Source organism: Lissotriton vulgaris, chromosome 5 (genome assembly GCF_964263255.1).
Source record: "Lissotriton vulgaris chromosome 5, aLisVul1.2, whole genome shotgun sequence".
NCBI lineage: Eukaryota > Metazoa > Chordata > Amphibia > Caudata > Salamandridae > Lissotriton > Lissotriton vulgaris.
Genome location: NC_141693.1, coordinates 1,858,263,264 through 1,858,285,123, shown reverse-complemented (window position 1 = coordinate 1,858,285,123; position 21,860 = coordinate 1,858,263,264). Strand labels below are relative to the sequence as shown.

Below are 21,860 nucleotides of genomic sequence, written 5' to 3'. Positions count from 1 at the left end.
AGTGAAGTGATTGGATAAGTGCAAGGTGAATTGTGTGAATGTAGGGTCAGCAGCGTGCCTGTGTGAGAATGAGGAAGTGTTCATTCTGTGCAGGGTGAGCAAAGCATGTTTTGAGTGCAGGTTGAATAGTGTGCATTGTGAGTGTAGTGTTTGGGTGTGGCTTTATGACTATACAATGAGTTGTTTGCCTAAATGAGTGCAGTGAGTAATGTGAGGGCAGAGTGAGTGATCTGCATAGGGAGATCAAGGTGAAAGGATTGCTTGCAGAGTGTAGACTGACTGGTTTGTCTGTGTGAATGTATTGTGACTCGTGTCTGTGTAAGCGTGAAATAAGCAGTATGTCAGTGTGTGTACAGTGAATAATGTGCTTGAATGCAGAATTTATGTGCGTTTATAAGTGTATCTGATTATGGGGTAAGCAAAATGCCTGAATGTAGGTTGAGCAATGTGTCTGTGTAAGTGCAGGGTAAGCTATGAGTCATAAGTCTAGGATGAGGAGTGTGCTGTTGAGTGCAGGGTGAGTATGTGCCTGTGTGTACGTTTTTAGCTGTATTTTGTGTGAGCAGGATGAGGGGTGTACTTGTATAAATGCAGGGTGCAGCCATTGTCAATCCTTGTTAGACAATTTTGCTAATATCACTCAGTTGCGCATATAAACAAGAAATGTGTGCACACAAACAGGTCACTGCCACCCAGAGACAAAAATAATTAAAGGGAACACTGGTCTATATTTTAATATCAGAGAAGCTCAGGCATGGTGTGCAGATGTATTTAAAGTTCAGAAAGCTAACATATTTTGGAAAGTGAAACGAGTCGCAGAAGGACGGAAGTGCTAAAACATAAAATCAAATAGTCACTTATTCTTGTACAAAATGTGCAGAAATGATTTCCTGACATTTCTGATATGTACCAGTGCATGGAAATTATGAAATGCTATTGTTGCAAAGGTGCTGAAAAGTGCCAGAAATCTCCCTACTACAGCAAAGAATTGCAGGTAGCCGGTATCAGACAGGACCTGCCTATTAAAAAAAAAGCTTCAATTAGAACATCTATTTGCTTTTACCTCAAAACATGATAAACATAGTGGCATGCCAGTTGATTGCCAGGACGTAGCCTTCAGTACATCATTAGGGTTCCCAAAGTGTGAGCCTTGCCCCGGTGATCCCTCCCCCAACCGGCACCCCCTTCCACCGGTAAAAAAAAAGGTGGGGAGCCACGGCCAACTGCCAATTAGGTCAAGGGAGCCACGGGTCAAAAAAGTTTGGGAACCACTGCCTTAAACAGTCGGTTGAACTTCCAGTATTTTTCCCTCAACCAGAGTCAGTGGCAGAATGCGCTCTCCACACGCTAGACGTTAAAAGAGCGATACTCTACTACATCGACAGAACTAAAAAATTTAGGAACACAAAACAACTTTTTTTTAGCTTTCTCCCCACCTCACAAGGGCAATCCCATTTCAAAAACAGGAATTGCAAGGTGGATTGTTAAAAGCATCCAAATATGCTACCTCAAAGCTAAACGCACAATAACTATTCCCCCTAGAGCTCATTCCACACCCAAACTAGGGGCTTCTATGGCATTCTTAGGGAACATTCCCCTAGATGACCTCTGCAAAGCAGCAACTTGGTCTACACCACATACTAGCACTAAACACTATTGTGTAGATGTGCAAGCAAAGCAACGAGCTACTGTGGGCCAGGCTGTATTAAGAACACTTTTTCAAACTACTGCAACGGATACAGGCTGCCACTGCTAGGAAGGAAAAACTGCATTATAGACTATGCTAAAGTATACAATCTACAGCTCATATGCCTCAAACGGAAAATGCTACTTACCAGTATGCCTCTGTGCTTGAAATGTAGAGCTGTAGAGTTGTATACGCCCACCCACCTCCCCGTGTACCTCTATCTGTTGCAGTATTATCTTATTTAGATACCTCACATGGACATCCTTTTATATTCTCTTACTAACTCCATCATCACCCTTTATGGCTGAAGATGGAGTCGATGCACATGCACACTATCACCATATGGAGGAGTCACCTATCTCGTGACTACAAAGACTTCTTCCACAAAAACAAAGTGCAAACATCCGAGCCCAACACCAGATGGCGAACTATGCTAAAGTATACAGCTCTACATGCCAAGAACAGATGCATACTGGTAAGTAGCATTTTCATTACTTATAGTAGCTCAAGTCAGCTCATTGCGTGAGTCACAAGTTCTGTCTTACAACAACCATACATCAACTTTTTCCAGACAAGCTGGTGCCTTGGACTAGGGCAGATTTTCTTCCTAAGGTTGTGACCCCTTTCCATTTCGAACAGTCGTGCACCGTTCGACGTTCTTTGCTCCCATTCATGTCTTGAAAGAGGAATAAAGACTCCCTCATTTGGATCCCAAAATAGCCTTAAGATTTTACATTGATCGCACCAAGGATCATCCGTTGGATAATCAGTGATTTGTGGGGTTCAGAGGGGCAAGTAAGGTCATGGCTGTGCAGAAGAGAACCACCTCAAGGTGGATAGTGTTCTGCATCAAAAGTGAAAAAGCAAGTTCTAGAAGGCTTGAGGGCTCACTCGACCAGAGCCATGGTTGCTACCATTGTGTTTGCCCTTTAATGTCTGTCTGTGACATCTGTCAGGCTACCGTGTGGGGGCCAGTTCACAAAGATAGCCAGGTCTAGAAGGAGGAACACTTTACACACTCGGTCCTGCAGAACTTTTTGGTTTGAGTCAATCCCACAGACCCACCACCTTGGTAAAGAATCTGCAGTTAGACATTCATCAAAGGAACAAGTTACTTATCCTCTGTAACGCTCAATCTAACCGCAGATTCCTCACTCGCCCTCCCAGCTCTGTGGCACCAACTCTTTCTCCATCTATAAAAGGTTCCAATTTAGTGATCTGCACACTGTGAAATCTTATTATTTAAGGGCTCTGCGTTCGACTGCACAGCAAAAATTCTGAAAGAAACTGATGTCAGTGCTCAGGAATGGCAGCTATATTGGGCTCTGGCATAATTATCGTGGCGGAATAGTCAACACTGAGCCGCACAATGTCACCTACCAGCATGTGAGAGAATTACTGAGAATATTCTCCAGATCCAGGGTGGCACGTAGAGGGTATTCACAGACGCCTCCTGGTTCAACGATGATCTTAAGAAATCCCAGAAACTGTCGCTCCCTCGAGAAGGCCTGGAAAAAAGACCCAAACACCAGCACCAGAGACGCCTTCAAAAACGCCACCCGCATACACCACCAACTAATCCGATCGGCCAAGAAAGCCGCATTCAAAGACCGACTAGACAACAACGCCCACAACAGCAAGGAATTATTCAACATCGTCAAAGAATTTACCAACCCCTCAGCCAACTCCAACGACATCACCCCCTCTCAAGCCCTCTGCGACTCCCTAGCTTCGTTCTTCCACAACAAAATCGCAGACATCCACAACAGCTTCGACAACCGACCCGGGGACCAACCCACCCAACCTTCTGCTGGACCTTCACCCCCCTTGAACATCCTTAATGACTGGAACCCAATCTCCACTGAGGACACCATCCGCCTGATGAACTCCATCCACTCAGGATCCCCCACAGACCCCTGCCCTCACCACATCTTCAACAAAGCAGACTCCATCATAGCACCACACATTCGAGACGTCATCAACTGCTCCCTCAACTCCGCCACCTTCCCGGAAAGCTGGAAACACGCAGAACTTAGCCCCCTTCTGAAAAAACCCACAGCGGACCCCACCGAACTCAAACTATCGCCCCATCTCGCTGCTTCCATTCCCAGCCAAAGTCATCGAGAAAGCTGTCAACAACCAGCTCGCTGCCTTCCTCGAAACCAACAAATCCCTCGACTCCTCACAGTCCGGCTTCCGAGCCAAACACAGCACGAGACCGCCCTCATCGCAGCAACAGACGACATTCGAACTCTTCTGGACAATGGAGACACAGTCGCCCTCATCCTCCTCGACCTCTCCGCAGCCTTCGACACAGTCTGCCATAGCACTCTATTACAGCGCCTCAGAAACATCGTAATCCAAGGAAAAGCACTGGAATGGATCACCTCGTTCCTTACCGGAAGAACCCAGAGAGTCCGCCTCCCACCATTCAAGTCAGAGGCCACTGAAGTCATCTGCGGCGTGCCACAAGGATCTTCACTCAGCCCCACCCTCTTCAACGTATACATGAGCCCCCTCGCCGCCATCGCACGCCAACACAACCTCAATATCATCTCCTACGCTGATGACACTCAACTGATCCTATCACTCACCAAAGACCCTAACACTGCCAAAACCAACCTACATGAAGGAATGAAAGAAGTAGCCGAGTGGATGAAGCACAGCCGTCTGAAACTGAACTCAGACAAAACAGAAGTCCTTATCTTAGGTACCTCCCCCTCCGCCTGGGATGACTCTTGGTGGCCAGAGGCCCTTGGAAAAGCACCCATCCCGACGGACCACGCACGGAACCTGGGCGTCATCCTGGACTCCTCACTCTCTATGAACAGACAAGTCAACGCCGTTTCATCATCTTGCTTCAACATCCTTCGCATGCTCAAAAAAACATTTTGCTGGATCCCCACCGAAACCAGAAAAACGGTCACCCATGCACTGGTTACTAGCCGCCTGGACTACGGAAACACCCTATACGCCGGTATCACCGCAAAACTCCAGAATAAACTCCAACGCATCCAGAACGCATCAGCCAGACTCATACTAGACATCCCGCGTAAAGACCACATCTCTAGTCACCTGAAAAACCTCCACTGGCTCCCCGTCAATAAGAGGATTACTTTCCGACTCCTAACCCACGCACACAAAGCACTTTACGAAATTGGACCCGAATGCCTCAACACACGACTTTCCTTCTACACCCCCTCCCGTCAGCTACGATCCTCCAACCAAGCCCTTGCTACCGTACCTCGCATCAATAAAACCACCATGGGAGGTAGATCCTTTTCCTACCTCGCAGCTAAAACCTGGAACTCACTCCCCACTCACCTTCGTCTCACTCAGAACCATCTAGCATTCAGAAAGCAACTTAAAACTTGGATATTCGACAAATAACTCCCCACCCTTCTTCAAGCGCCTTGAGACCCTCCGGGTATGTAGCGCGCTATATAAATCTTTTGACTGGACTTGACTTGACTCAATAGTGTCCACCAGAAAGAGTGTTACCAAAGGTAAGTAACTGTAGAAACAAACCACAATATCAAGTGTTGTAACAAAAGAAAAGGGGCATCAAAAACTGGTGTTTTATTGAGAAGTTTGTAAAAAAAAAACTTTCAGGAGAAAACAGTGCAAGTTTTCCAGTGACTGTATTTTCGATAGATTGACATTATATTATAAATTTGCCCCAAGTGTCAGTCGAGGGCAGAGCCTTAGCCTGACACACTGGCTACTAAAATTACAAGTCAAGAACATTTCCCAACTCTCCTTATGAAATGTGTAGATGGTCCCATGTGAATTACTGATAAACAGCAAAGTAGCCCTTCATAAATACCCCACAGACGAGTATTGCTAAATGTACTTATTTTCTCCTCACTTTTCTTTAAAAAAAATGTTTTGTGTATTTATCAGGTGCAGTCATTATTCCCTTCCTCTAGCAATTGTAAAATAGTAACATTATGTTTGAGTCTAAGCTGTAGATCACATGCTTTGCATACTCCTGCCATCTAGTGTTGGGTCTGCATGTTTTCAAGATGTTTTTCTTTGAAGAAGTCTTTCGAGTCTCAGGGTAGGTGACTCCTCCTTTCGGCGATAGTGCGCATGGGCATCAACTCCATTGTTAGATTGTTTTTTTATGCCATCGGATTCGGATGTGAATCGCTGCGCTTCAGTTCGACACAGTTTCTTGGGTTCCCCAAAGGTGCGCAATCCACTAACCCACTGCAGTATTGTTATTCGATCTTGTTTCCCATTCTTCGCGTATCGTATTGGTTCAGAAAAGACTCTTTCGATCAAAAACTTTGTGGAAGGCAGTCGGGCTTAGCTGCGTCAAGCCACCTCGCAGTTGATGGAACAGACTCCATTTAAATTCTGTCCTCAGTGCCATGCTAAGTACCAGTGCACCGACTCCCACGAAGTCTGCAACTTGTGCCTGTCCCCGGAGCACAACGAACAGGACTGCGACACGTGCAAATCCTTCTCATCCAAAAAAAACGCTCCTCCGTGACTGTCGGGCTTGGCGCCACGAGAAGCAACACGATTTACAAAAAGGGGATGGTGATGAACAGAGTGTCTGAGTTAAACAGACCACTCTTACCCAGTCCAAAGATCAGGGCTTGATCCATCACCGTTATTTATCTCACTGCCCCATCCCAGCTCAGAACCTGGCTATATGCAAATCAGTCTGTCCCTGGCCAAGTGCATCATGGGAACAGGGCAGACTAAACTACCAAGCCAATTCTTCACCAGAAAGGAGACAAGCTACCGGGGACCGGTTTCTGGCATTTCAGCCTTCTTCGGCCCGGCTTGCTTGAATCCTGATGGAGCCGTGAGAAAGGGACTCATGTCTGAGTATACCCTGCCACACCTATAGTGGCCAAAAACGATTTACAAAAAGGGGATGGTGATGAACAGAGTGTCTGAGTTAAACAGACCACTCTTACCCAGTCCAAAGATCAGGGCTTGATCCATCACCGTTATTTATCTCACTGCCCCATCCCAGCTCAGAACCTGGCTATATGCAAATCAGTCTGTCCCTGGCCCAGTGCATCATGGGAACAGGGCAGACTAAACTACCAAGCCAATTCTTCACCAGAAAGGAGACAAGCTACCGGGGACCGGTTTCTGGCATTTCAGCCTTCTTCGGCCCGGCTTGCTTGAATCCTGATGGAGCAGTGAGAAAGGGACTCATGTCTGAGTATACCCTGCCACACCTATAGTGGCCAAAAACGATTTACAAAAAGGGGGTGGTGATGAACAGAGTGTCTGAGTTAAACAGACCACTCTTACCCAGTCCAAAGATCAGGGCTTGATCCATCACCGTTATTTATCTCACTGCCGAGAAGCAACACAGCGTCTCCATTCTGGATCCATTCGGAGAAGACTCGGAACCAGACCTCTACGGCGCGCAAGGAGCCGAGAAAGAAGAGGAGCTGATTTCCGTATCAGTACTAGATTCTAACATAGACTAGGAGCTTCCACAGGGTCAGTGTACCATGAGTACTGGTCCTTCCCTGCCCTAAACTCCACCTTTGCCCAAGAAAAAGGCTCCAGTCCCTCCTCCGCCTTCGGGCCAAGGTCGGCACCGTGAACATGTTTCAAACGCCCCTTCTTCGGGCCCAGCACCGAAACAAATATCGAAGTCTTTTGACTCGGGATAGAGTCGGCCGCATTCGGGCACAGAGCCGAAACAATTGGCTTTGAAACCGTAACACGTTTCGGAACCAATTCTTTCGGATCCGAAGACTTCAGCTCTAAAAATATTGCCACCTACATATAAAACGGCTCTTACTCCATCAAAGGAGCCTCGTTTCGACGGCCCGCCTTCGAACCCGGACCAGAAACAGAAAAAACAATCCCAAATCTGGACATATCCACGCCAAATTGCCATAAAAACGCAAACCGGAAACCGAGGACATTTACCATATTCTACTTAAAAGGAGAAGCGTTGGCACTAACCCTTCTCCTCCTCCTCTATCACCCCCCAAACCTCAATTTGTAAATAACACCCACAAATTCATCACAAACACCTGTCAACCAGGATGATGGGTACAGAGTAGATGATGATAGTCCTGATCCATGGACTGATTAAAACACGGATCCAAACGCTGATAATGATCCAGACCTATACCCTACAAAGCCATCTTCACTTGATGATGATGTAGGGTATATAGAACTAAAAAATAGGGCTGCTGAATATCATGGAGTTCAGCTGCATATAGAGTCACTTGAGGAGGATTTTCTCTTTGAAACACTGAGCTCTTCCCAAAGATCCACTAAAACATTGCCTATACTCGTGTATGCTTAGACACATGGATGACCTCTTTAAGGATCCTGTTCGTGCACGTATCCTTACACCAAGGGTAGATAAAAAGTATAAAGCTGCACCATCGGATCCAGCTTACATCAAGGGTCAATTACCTTTATATTCCTTAGCAGTTTCTAATGCCCGTAAACTGGCAAGCTTGCATACATCTGGGGATGCCCCTCCTCCAGACAAGGAATCTAAATTAATAGTTGCCTCAGGCAAAAGAGAAGCTGTGCAGGCAGCCAGTCACTGGCGTATTGCCAATACCCAGGCTCTCTTAGCCAGATATGCCAGAGCGCACTATGACGAATTGGAACAACTGCTCCAATTTCTATCTGATAAACATTAGTCTAAGGCTCACAGCCTAATTCAGGAAGGAAAGCTCATTTACAACACAACTATTAGATCTGCTTTAGATGCAGCTGACACTGTGACTCGTGCAACCAGTGTCTTGGTAAGAAGACACGCCTGGCTTAGAATTTCAGGGTTTATACCCAAAGTACATTCTTCTATTTTAAACACACTCTTTGATAAGGAGCATCTCTTTGGTCCTGTTGGCGCTTCCTTAGAAAAGATAAAAAATGACACAGACGTGGCAAAATCTGTGGGAACCGGGAACCGTGCAGTCCCCATCTCATAGGGGTTCTTTTTGTCGCTCCTTCTACGGGGGGCTCCAAAAATATATCCACGGATAACACCTCTGCATCATATATAAAAGTAATCCTCTTCAAGCGGTTACTATCGAGGCGGATTTAGAGGCAATAATGGCAAGGGAAGAGGTCAAAGTTCCACACCTTGCACCTCCCACTCAACAAACAAACAGTTACTTGCCTCCCCTTCCCCTAAATATTCCACACCTGTCGGAGGACGTCTCTCTCAATTCCTCCCTATCTGGCGTACAGTAACTTCAGACAGATGGGTCCTAGGAATTATCCAATCTGGTTATTGCCTGGAGCTTACAGACAATCCCCCAAACATCCTTCCATGTTCACACAAAATTTCACCAGAGCATCTACACCTCCTCAAACAAGAAGTTCAGTCTCTTTTGCAAAAAGGGGCTATAGAGCCTGTACCATTACAATATCAAGGCTCGGGCGTGTACTCCCTATACTTCCTCATACCCAAAAGGGACAGCTCGCTCAGGCTTATAGTAGACATCAGAGAACTCAATCAATATATTCACTCGGATCACTTTCATATGGTCACTCTTCAACAAGTTCTCCCACTCCTACAGCAAGGTGACTTTATGTCTACTCTAGACTTAAATGACGCATACTTCCATATACCAATACATCCCGCTCATCGCAAATATCTCAGGTTTGTGGTAGCGGGACACTACTAGTTCAAAGTGCTTCCATTTGGAATCACCACTGCTCCCAGAGTATTCACCAAATGCCTAGCAGTAATCGCTGCTCACCTGTGAAGGCAGCATATTCATGTCTCCCGGTACTTGGATGACTATCTCATCAAAGCCAGTTCTTACCCAAGGTGTCTCAGGACACTCAAATAACACTACAATTGCTACAAAAGCTCGGGTTCACAGTAAATGTTTTAAAGTCCCATCTCCAACCCTCCAACATACAAACGTATTTGGGAGCCACTCTGGATACTCAAAAAGCTCTAGTTTGTCCCAATGCAGCCAGGATCTGCAAGCTCCAATTCCATCCCAACAAATCACTACCAGCCTGGGTATACATGCAGCTGCTAGGAATGATGGTGTTTTGCATTATCATGGTTCCCGTGCACAACTTCATATGCGTCCCCTTCAAGAATGCTTAGCACGTCAGTGGAATTAGTTTCAGGGTCAATTAACAGATCTAGTGTTTATAGATGGCCGCACCCATCGCTCTCTGCAGTGGTGGAATCGACAAAATGTGTGCAAAAGTCAGCCCTTTATCGACCCAGTTCCACAGACAGTGCTAACAGCAGACCCATCGCTCTCTGGGTGGGGAGCTGTTGGACCCGGCCCTTTTTGGCAGGTTCACCCCGAAACTTTTTGCTTTTTCCTAGCCTGTTTCTGTAACCTGGTGTTGGTGATTTTAGGCCTCTGCGCACTTTTTCACTGTTGTCCAGTGTAAAGTGCGTGCGCTCTGTGTGTGTGTGGTGAGAGTGACCTGCCCTCCCATAGGAATGCATGGGGAATATGTGTGACCATGGTAGTTCCTGATGTGTGGGGAGTGCAGGGTCGAGGTTGGTATGTGCGAGCTCGTGAGACTGAATGCTGCGCAATGATGTATGAGGCATGATTGTGTCTAGTGTGGAAGTGCCACTTCTTGAAGTTGGCATGTTTGTGTAATTTGTGTCTGGCGTATGATTGGCTGGAGCTGGCTGGTGAGCCTGGCTCCAGGAGTCAGGATGGGTCTGCCCCAGTGGTGAATGGAGAGATTAGCATGCTGATGTGAGGGAGGGTTACACCTGGGACCTGAATAGGGCTGGCTTTTCCCTCCACAATGCTGGCTCCACCCCCTGTGGTGCGTCTGATGTCCCTAGCCTGGCCAGTGAAAGGAGTTCCCCATAACCAGTTGTAGCTGGTTCTCACATTGCCTGCACCCTGCTAGACAAAGGATTTTGGGTATAAAAAGGGTGCTGTGACACTCTGAAAGTGTTATTGTTTCTGACTGGAATCAACCAGGGGCGTGCTGCTGCTGGGGCCCAGGGGAAGGCTTGCCTCCCTGGGCCCTGCCCAGCCCCTGGATACCCTGGATGCTGGAGGACTCTTCTTTGTTGAGAGCTGTTTTGCCCCATCTTTATTCCTCCAGGACTGCTGGGACCTTTTCTGATTGCTGCTAATTTTGACCAGGACCTTTGGCAGCATGGTAACGCTGTATTTTACTTTTAAAAACATGCTATCCTGGTGAGCGCTTTATTTCCCTCTGGGAGCGCTGTTTTACTCTTGCAGCGCTGGGCTGGGCGCTGTTGCTGCATTATGCCCGCAGTTGAATTATTTTTTATTACTGGTGCAACTCCGTTTATTTAATTATTTCACGGGTGCCCACCCCGTTTCTACTTTTATTTTTACAACCGAGGGTGCCCACCCCTCATTTTGCTCCTGTTGAATCACCGCTGCGGCCCTCGCCTTGCAAAAATAGGAAGTAGTGCCTGACTCTGGGCGGGACTACCGTTTTTTCAAAGAAGTCCCCGCCGCCGCGCTGTGATTGGCCAGCGACCACCCGGGAGAAGAAGGGACGTCCTCCTGCAGCCTGGGGCTCGGAGAGCCCGGGGCTGCCACCAGGAAGGAGACAGTTTGCGGGGCTCCCGTGTACTGGGGGGAGCCCCTGCAGAAGAACCAGCAAGCAGCAGTGGACAACGGAGGCACATTGCCGTTGCCTGCCCCCACCGCGAGCGCCAGAGACGTCCTGCCGCCAGAGACCGAAGAAGGATGTCACGGACCTCTGGTGAGTGGACTGCGCGCTGGCACCTTGTGAGTGCCCATTCCACGAGCGGCCCCTGCCTGATAGAGGGCCGCTTACACATTGGTGCTCCTTGCCCTGAAGGGGCCAGTCTTGGTCCCCGTGTCCCTGCCTAACCTCAGAGCGGCCCGCCAGATGGATGGGGGGGTTCGCTCCAAACACTTAGGGGCATGACTATTTTCAAGAGCCTACGCGTGGCTCCAGTTTCGGAGGCACTTTTAGTTGGTTAAAGAGCCTGTGTGGCTCTGACTAGCCTATATGTATTAAAAAGCCCAGGGGAGGTCCCGAGGGCCAGAAGGGCCCGTATTCTTGCCCCTTAGGGCCCCAGTTCTAGGGGGCGTTTGTTTCAGGAGCCTAGGAGGCCCCCCCATTAGTGTTGCAGAGCCAGAGGGCCCCCATGATTGGCACAGTCTTTGTTCCAGGGGCCATATATGTGTTCCTTAGCCTTGAGGGCTCCAACATGTGGCAGTGGTTTACAAGGGCCAGTGAGAGCCCATGCAGCAGTTTTCCTTCCAGCTGCCCAGCACTTAGTAGGCAGCTGCACCGGTTAGGCGCAACTTGAGAGAGTCCTTGAGATGGACAGAGATGGCACAGTGGTGCCAGGCCTGCTACAGCTGCGCAACACTTAGTGCCAGCTGCAACGTTTAGGCCCTGTTACTGTTCCCAGCTGCCCAGCAATTAGTGGGCAGCTGCAACGTTTAGGTTTGCGCCGGTGGCGCACCACTGACTGGCGCTGCATTTGCAGCGCGCCCTGACATTCTGGACACGGGGCTTTTTGAGTCCCTTTCTTGAGATGGCCAGTTGGCTGGTATGTGGGTAGGGCGCAAGGCCCTAATGTGATTTTTGCGCAATGTGATTTTACTATGTTTATAATGGTAATTGCCTAATGTGATTTTTGCGCAATGTGATGTTACTATGATTATGAGGTTATTTTACCTATTTAGGTTTATGTTAGTGAGAGTTTACTTCACTGTGAGTTACGCCCCTAATGTGTTTAGACTAGTGAGAGATTGCCTACTGTAGTTATACTGTTTAGGCCTAAATGTGATTGCTGCGGAATGTGCTTTGCCTTTATGCTTGTGTTATACTTCTAAAGGTGCTCATGCTTAGAAGTTTGCTTTACCTAGTCTAGTTTATACTAGAGAGGTTATGTGTCCATGCGTGATCTATGTCTATGGTTATTAGTATTGCCTAGTGTGTACCTACCTGTTACCAGTGGTTACTGGTTGTGGTTTATAATTGTTATTTTGTGCTACACTTATTCTATGTTCTAGAAGTGTTATTTCTGCTAAGTGTTGATTCTGACAGTGGCCCACGTGGCCCTGTCCTGGTGTAAATAATCCCTTGTGAATATTACCCGTGCCAGTTGGCACAATGTATATTGTGTGTTTCGACAATACAAAAGTTATTTTTATATAACCTTGTGTGGAGTTCTTTTTGTGGTGTGCCTAGGATGTTGTTGCTGTTGTGTGCGTGCGCAAATGCTTTACACATTGCCTCCGGGATAAGCCTGTCTGCTCGTGCCAAGCTACCAAGGGGGTGAGCAGGGGTTATCTTGGCGTGTGACTCCCTTGCCCTGACTAGAATGGTGGTTTCTGCCGGGTTTTGGCGTAAGCCTTAGCCAACCAGAAATCCCAGTTCTAACAGGAGCTCATCTCCAAACTCACACAGTTCAAGGTTTGTGGAACCAGAAGCAAAATCAACTTTACCTAAATCATCTAGTGGTGCTAGCAGTATTTTTATCGCTCAAAGCCTTCCAGACTCATCTTGCAGGGAAAGGTGTCCTGGTCCGCACCGACAACATGACAGCCATGTATTACATACAAAAACAGGGGAGACACACTCTCCCCAACTGTCACAACTTGCTCAAGTCATTTGGAAGTGGAACATACGTTGCAATATTTATCTCCCGGTAGAATACCTTCCAGGAGTAAACAATCAAATCGCAGACCTTCTCAGCAGGCAGAGACAACCAATTCACGAATGGAAACTTCACCCTAAAGTTCTCCTCACATTCTTTCAGATGTGGGGTTTTCCACAGAGTGATCTGTTCGCCACACACGAAGATGCAAAATGTCCAAGCTTCGCCTCCAGGTGTCCGTACCCATTGTCCAAAGGCAATGCTCTATGGATCAGTTGGTATGGGGTCTTTCCTATGCTTTTCTTTCTCCCACTTATTCCACTAGTGGTTCGGATGCTCAGGCAAACATCCCTCACACTGATCTTCGTAGCTCCCACATGGGCCTGTCAGCCGTGGTTCACGCCCCTGTTGGAGCTCTCAGTAGTTCCTCATCAAAAACTACATCTCACACCCTCTCTCCTCACACAGAGCCATTGAAACATAAGACACCTGGATCCCAAAGAACTCAACCTAGCGAACTGGCTCCTGAAATCCTAGAGTTTGGTTATCTGAACCTTCCACAAGACAGTATGAACATCATTAAGGAGGCCAGAAGGCCTACTACAAGGACTTGCTACATAGCTAAATGGAAGCAGTTTATATTATATTGTAAACCAACCCATTAGATGCTTCAATTTAAAATATTATATGTTATTTACCGCACATGCAGCAGTCAGGATTGGCTTATACATCCATTCATTTACACCTCACTGCAGTAGCTGCATATCTTCAAAATTGTCAAGGGGTGTTGTTTCCTCGGGACTTACGCGATACTAGAAGGGGTCCACCTCCAGGCAGCTCCAAATCTGATTGTCGTAATGACACAGATGGTTAGAGTGGCTAGGTGGGGGAAGGAAGGGTGGAAGGGAATGGTTGGGAAGGAGATCTGAAAAAGAAGCACTAATATGTTACTAAAGCAACCTTAAGTAGATATCTTAACTTAATATGTGTTACTGTTTTTCTATAATCAACTGTATTCCCTAGTGCTTCTATTTGAAGAATTGTTGAGGAAGGAGGAGCTAAAATAAGAACATATACTGAGTTAGAATTAACTTCTCAACATCAATTTACTGGAACCTGAATTATTTGTTTATGCATAAAGACAACTACATCTACCTATGATTCCAACCTCTACTTGAAGCAGTTCTTCCTTTTTTATTGAGCTATTCTTCTAAGGTGCATTTAACTATCTGCTGGACCAGCCTAGCAAATTTGTACAGGAATGCAATTCACTCGTTCTTAAAGCCTCCAAAGCCACTCATTAGCAAAATGTTCCAAAAATTATCCTTGATAGTTAAGGGTTAAATGTCTTTCAGACTTTGCCATAGTTCAAATTCAAAATTGTGCCCAAACACATTCCAACGCGTATTTAGAGCGTTCATAAATGTAACAAGTCTTTCAGAAAAATTATCGTTCCTCTTTTAAATTCAAATACGAAAGAAAGGATCGGAGCGCTCTTGCTCTTAGTAAAGAGAGAGAAGCGTGCTACTCACGTTACCCTTCTGCTCCTCTTAGCAGCCAGCTGATCGCTCCCAGGGTTGGCAAGATACCGAAGCTGGAAGAAGGCCTCCGGTATTCAAAGACGCGCTGAAACCTTCGCGTGTAGAAAGCTGGAGCCACTTGCAGGAAAACAAAGAATAACGAGCGTGCGTCTTTGGGTGCGGTTGCCTTTTATAGGAGGGGATTCGCCCAGAAAGTTCACATGCACCCACCTGCCTCCCCTGATGCCTATAACTGTAGCAGTTCCAGTTCCTCTCTTACTTTATATACATATGCATGGACATCTCTATTCTACTCATACTAACTCCATTCTCACCCTCTGCGGGAAATCAATCTAACACTGGAGCCAGTGCCCATGCGCACTATTACCGAAAGGAGGAGTCACCTACCTCGTGACTCAAAAGACTTCTTCGAAGAAAAAAACATCTTGAGAACATCCGGACCCAACACTAGATGGGAGGAGTATGCAAAGCATGTGAATCTACAGCACTGCATGCCAAGAACAGATGCTTACTGGGTAAGGAATATTTTACATTAGGCTCTGGAAGCTTCTTCCCAAAAGGGCGCCCTACGCCCTTCAAATTGAAGAAATATTTTATTTCTCTATTTAATAAAACTTTTTAAAATCAATTTTTCCAAGTAGATTTAATATAAACTGTCATTGATTCTGTTTTGATTCCTGTTTGTTCTTCATGATAATTGAGATTAGCATCTTGAAACAAACTGAAACAATGTTATCCACTTAATTCTATATTTCATTTAAGTTTATCTGCTATTGTTTTGCTGAACACACCTACCTGGCAGCTTGTGATACGTTATTTGAGTTTAGTTGGGAGGTCAGGGAAAAGGAAAAATGTGTGTGTACACCATATTTATTCACATTTTGCTGATTATCTTCTCGTGTTTAATTTTTTGCAGTGGTGATGGATGTTCAGAACTCAACCCATGTAAACTGCAAACTGTACAAGGGTCTATCAGATGCACTAATCTGTACTGATGATTTCATTGCCAAAGTTGTTCAGAGGTACTTGCCATCTTCACCATGGTCTAATGTTGCACCTTTGCACGTGTATAAATAAAACTTGGCCTCTGTTTTTAACAAAATGTATGTCAAGTCTCCAAATATACTTTTAACGGACAGGGTCAGCAGTAGTCTTATGGCAGGATCTGGACAAAGACTCATTAGAGGAAGGCCTTGATTCATACTGTTCTAGACTTTCTCCCCAGACGATATCTCCCCTACAATGTTGCCACAAAGAGGACAGTTGACCTATGGCTACAACTAGAGGAAGAACAGATGGAAGCATACTTCTGCTAGAAACTCTAAATCTGAAAGAAACAGGTTAGTATTAGATTCCTTACCTTAGATTATCCCCAGGCGTCGGACTGGATCCGGAAATTTTAGCGTAGCAGTACCCTTGCGCGTCGGTAGGCGTCGTCTGCGGCTCCGCGTCCGTCGTCGGCGTCGGGGTGCCGTGATGACGTCGCCGGAGTACTTAGACGCCGCCTCCGCATGCTGACGTCAGTTCTTCTTTTTTCCGCGCCAGCAGTGCAGATCCGGGAAAAGTGGTACCTTAGTCATTTTTTGACTAAACTTTTTTATGATCCCTTTTGATCATTTTTCGAGTCTTTGACTCCGAACTGTGCCCATAGGGATGCCACTTTTTAATCCCTGTGAGGACTGCGACCGACTGGTGTCGGTCACCGACCCTCACCGCCGGTGCCTCCACAATCTCGGCGTCTATCACGACGACAAGGCCAGCTCCGACTGCCGGGCCCTGACTTCGAAAGCTAGACGGGAGCGGTCCCGCAAGCGGCTCAAACTCTGGCAGTCGGCCCGCGCCGCGAGAGGTCCTGGTCCGGACGGAGGTCGAGGGACAGGTCGCGGGGTCGGAGCCATCATTGCTCCGGGAGTCGCCATTGCTCCTCAGGCTCCAAGTAGTCAGGTAAGCACAAGAAGTCAAAGAGACGTCATCGCTCATCCGACTCCCCCCAACGCTCATGCGACGCGGCCGGGGGGGTTCGGGTGACACCGCCCACACGGCTCCATCGGAGTCGCGGGCGTCTCGACCTGCCCCATACCCTCCGGTCCCTGGGCAGCAAGCGACGCCGGAGGAGATCGAACACTTCCTCATGGTCATGAGGTCCCTCACTCCTCCGGCGAACTCCGCGGCACCTTCGGGCCCAGCGGACCCGTCTGGGGGCCCTAGCGGGTCGGGTGCTTCAGCCCCGACGCCGGAGGGTGCTTCGGGCCCGGCGCCGCAGGGCCCCACTGGATCCGCTTCTGGATCGGCGCCGGTTGACCTGACGACCTCACCGGCCCCGGTCCCTCGGGTGTCACCTCCGGCACCGTCCTCGGGCAGCGCCGTCCCAGATACCTCCCTCGACCCGGTTCCGGCGCCGAAGCGGCGCCGCTGGGCACCGCTCTTGAAGCCTCTTGGGGGGGGGTTTTACTTCAATGAACCGGCCCCATCATTTGACAACCCTGATTATCAGGAGATGGGTGATGAGGAGTATTGGGAGGGGTCTGAGGACCCTCTGACACATGAGTGTCAGTCCCAGGAGGACTGGACAGGTGGACTTGGGGATGCCAGTGGTCTGGACACTTCGCCAGACCCTGGTTTTGTCTCACCCCCTACTGTGGCTACGGAGGAGGGGGCTGTGAGAAGGTGGCCTGATATGCAGTGCTCACTATTCTAGTGAACACTATGTATCAGTCCAGCAACCCTTATTGATGATTGGTTGTAAGTCAACCTTATAGACCAGCTATCCTAGTAGCGTGCATACGAGCAGTCTAAGGCTAAAGACTCAAGAGGGCGTGTTAAGCCAGCTGTTATACCACACATATACCCCTTGAACACCAAGTGAAAGGACACCACACAAGTGTTATGAAAATAAACAGTGTATTTATTAAGATCACAACAGCCCTGTACTCTTTATGAGGACAGGGTACTAAGCACAAAACAAAACTCTTACGAAAATACTTAAGTTAGCACAGTATATACAAATGCCCGAGGGGCACGGAAAACCATATACTCTGAAAGTGGAATGCGAAATTACTAGCAGGTAAGTACAGTACTAATAGGCTTTGGAATCGCTAGGACTTGACTATAGAATCGTTAGATTACTTCTAGGAGACCCAGGGGACTCGGGTGCAGAGTGTGCACTCTCACGCGTGATGCGGGACAAAGTCTATGGTAGCTAGTAAATGCAAAGTTAGTGTTCTCGGGCGAACCCGACCTGGTAGGAGGAAAACGAAAGTGGATTCTGACCCTTGGATAGTGAGGCTATGCTGGGGCACCGAAATGCCGAAGTTACCTAGCCCAGGGGCTGCAGCTGCATAGGTCTCAAAAGACGTCGGGAATCCTCGTAGACGGACCAGGAGCCTGGAAGAAAGATGCTGGCAGGCGACCAGTGAAGAGAGTTCGAAGTGATCCAAGCCTGGATCTTGAAGAGAGATGACACCTGAAAGCAGAGAGGACCAAGTTCGTGACTACTAGCCAGTAGTCAGGTGGCACCAGGAGGGCACCGGATGGTAGTCACCTCGACTAGGTGAGTGGGCGACGCTGTGCTCTGCAGATCTCACGGACTAGGAGGCGTTGTCGGCGACCAGGATGGAGGAGCGAGCTGTCCCACGATGGATGAAGCTGTCGACGTCGCTGGACCCAGGATTGGGCAACAAAGCCTTGGCAAATTCAAGCCCATGCGGTGGACCCAAAATGGCGTCTGGAGTGGACCAGGAGGGTCCGGGGTGCCCCTCTCGTGGAAGGGAGCAAGGGCCAGTCTGGAGCAACCAGACCAGCAGCAGTGATGTCGTCGGGCGTCGTTCAGAAGGCCACAAGCCAGCGGGCTAGTAGCCAAACAACGCGGTGAGCAGCAAAAAGCAGAAGGGCCCCACGCAGATCGTGGAGATGCTGGGAGGCTGGACTTCGGTGCTGGAGCTGCTCAGGGTCGGGGCTTCTCGGACCCCAAAGCACTCACCAGAGGGACACTCGGCGGGCTTGTTGTGAAGAAGTCGTGCAGTCTTGGCGATCGTCGGTCCGTCGAGGTCTCGTCGCACTCACGGTTCTCAGCTTGGCTGTAGAGGTGAGTAGAGGTCAGAGGTGCCAGGGAAGCCGGGTCTCGTCGAGCTGTGTCGTCGGATTCCTGAGGAAGGACTTGCAGCAGACCGCAGTGTTCTTAAGATGGTGCCTGCGGATGCAGGGTGACTACTCCTTAGCCACAAGGGAGAATCTTGAAGAAGAAATCTTGATGTCCTTTTGCAGAAAGTCGTGTCTTGATTCCAAAGATGATCTGATCTGAACAGGGGGCCCGCTCCCATCTTTATACTAAGAAAAGGGGCTGACCCGGTGACTAGGTCCTGCCTATGGGTGGGACTAGTAGGGGGGTGGTTACACCCCTCTCCCATGCCGGACTTTCCCCAGGCCAGGGGCTGGTGTGCCCCTGGAACTGGTTCTGGCCGGCCTATGCGTAGTGAGCACCGGGGTGCCACTCAGCAGTCACCTTCCTGTAAAGCCCTGCCTACCCAGGATACACAAAACCCTGTCTGGGATGGTGCTAGCACCGCCCCTGACAGGAAACCCTTTGTCCAAGCTCTCCTCTCTGGGAGGACTCCCAGCAGCAGGAGGTCAGACTCGTGTCTGTGGTGGCAGCATCCATTTTGTGGAGCTGAGGCTTCGCTTAACTTTAACCGGGGTTCACAGTTACATACATGTCGTGTCCCTCTAGAAGGGTGGAATGCTAACCCCGTCGCCAGAATTGGCGAGGGGTTAGTATTCCAATTCGTATAACACCTTACTCGACATGTTTTGATAAAGCAATACCAGAGATAGCATTTAACCGCGAGGATTATCATGCACTTAAGAGTATATGGTATGCGTTATCATGGAACAGCTATTAGGACTTGGTTCCGCAAGCTGCAACCGGGCTCAGCTCATGCCAGAGCACCATTTCACACGATTCCATACACTCTGCCTTCAGAATTGTCAAGGCCTGCCATAGGAGTGACTGATAGGAATCTGTGTGTCCATTTTTAGGGTTAGATATAGGTATACTATATCTACAGCAAAGGGTGATTACACGACTTTGCCCCAGCTGTCGTGCAGCCAGTTGTGTCAAATTTAGAAGGCCAGCCAGGGGTGGCATAATACATGCTTCAGCCCTTGGTAGGCCCTGGGTACATCTATGCCCTGAGTTACAGGGTCTGATAAGGTGGCCCAGTACCAATTGGAAATGTACCTAAGGTACATGGAATCCATTTTAGAGAGAGAGCAGTAGGCCTGGGGTCCTGATTGGCAGGGTCCCAGGTCGACTATGTCAAAAACCAGCTAAAACACAGGGCAAAAAGTTGGGGGCAACCATAGTCAGGAGGTACCTTCCTACAGGGGCAACCTTCAGTGTGGTGTTGACGCGGACGGCCAAGGCCTTGGGCTCCCCGTTGCGGCCGTGAGGACTAACCTACTCACTGAGGTCCTTAAACCGCAGTCAAGCTCGGCTGAGACTCTGCTGTCATTTAATGAGGCCTTACCTGACGTTCTTTTTGGCACTTGGTCCAGGCCCGCTACAGGCCAGCCTGTAGATAGGAACGTGGCCAGACACCACCGCCACGCCCCGGACGACCCTTGTTTCCTGTCCACCCACCCCGAGAGCCTGGTCATCCAGGCCTCAAACTCCCAGACCGCATTCCCGTCAGCTCCGCCTGATCGGGAGGTATGAGAATTACGGCAAGAAGGTATTCTCCTCCCTTAGTCTGGGACTGCGGTCTTCCAACACCGCATGCCTCTTGGGCCGCTACACCCACTCCCTGTGGGACACGGTCGCGAACGTGCTGCCACAATGCCCGGCGGAGGTCAAGGCTAAACTCGCCCAAGCCCTTGCGGAGGGTCGAGATGCAGCACGTTTTTCCATCCGGTGTTAGCTGGATACCACCGACTCACTGGGCAGAGCGATGGCAAAGACGGTGGCGATTCGTCGCCACGCCTGGTTGAGGTCCGCCAACCTTTCAGCGGATGTCCAGAATACCCTCATGGACATGCCGTTTGATGGCCGTCGCCTTTTTGGCGACAAGGCAGACCATGCGCTTGAGCCCTTTAAGGACTCCAGGGCTACGGCCAAGTCCTTGGGCCTCTCGGCCCCGCGCCAGCAAACGGGTGCCTTTAGCTCCTTTCGTGGCCAAGGAAGGGACGCCCCCACATGTGCTGCCAGCCACGCACCGCAGACTAACATCCAATGCGGTGGCGGCCGTGGAAACCGGCGTGGAGGCGGTCGGGGACAATGGCGGAGCCAGTCCACACCTTCCCCCGCAGCATCCGCCTCAAAACCCTCCTGGTCCGTTCTTTCAGGCCCATGTGACGCCAGTGGGGGGCAGGGTTCGCCATCACCTCCTCCTCGGGCGCACTATCACATCGGACAGGTGGGTGCTGCAAATCGTCCGAAGGGGCTACACCCTCCCCTTCAAGGCGACCTCTCCAGCCATGCCACCGCAATACCACTGCGTATCGGGGGATCATTTGCGACTTCTGCAGGAGGAAGTTACGGCCCTCTTGGCCAAGGGGGCCATCGAGCGCGTTTCTGGGCCTGAAGTAGGGTGTGGTTGCTACTCCCACTACTTTCTGTTACCCAAGAAGGGCAAAGGGGGCCTACCCCCTATCTTGGATGTACGGAACGTCAACGGCTTCTTCCGGAAGGAGACGTTCAAAATGCTGACACTGGCTCAGGTCTTAGCTGCCCTGGACTCAGGAGACTGGATGGTAGCGTTGGACTTGCAGGACGCTTATTTTCATATCCCTGTCCTGCCGGCCCACCTACGGTTCACGGCAGGCCATGAGCACTTTCAGTTTACCGTGCTCCCCTTCGGCCTTACGAGCCCCCCACGGGTGTTCACGAAAGTAATGGCTGTGGTCGCAGCTCATCTGCGCAGGTTATGGGTTTCAGGCTTCCCCTACCTCGACGACTGGTTGCTGAAGGCGGGCTCGCCCCAGACAGTCGTCAGCCACCTTCAGACTATGGCCGACCTCCTAGACCTGCTGGGGTTCTCCATCAATGTGCCGAAGTCACACCTGTGTC

General features: G+C 49.2%; 1 protein-coding gene across 2 annotated transcripts in view; it reads left to right on the top strand.

Annotated features, from left to right (window-relative positions):
• MED1 (mediator complex subunit 1) overlaps positions 1-21,860 on the top strand; it is a 459,486-nt gene that overhangs the window by 339,719 nt on the left and 97,907 nt on the right. For both annotated transcript variants that reach the window (XM_086924345.1, XM_086924344.1), the window contains one exon: positions 15,714-15,819. In XM_086924345.1, the coding sequence (XP_086780471.1) occupies positions 15,714-15,819 (106 nt within the window). The remainder of the gene's footprint in view (positions 1-15,713; positions 15,820-21,860) is intronic.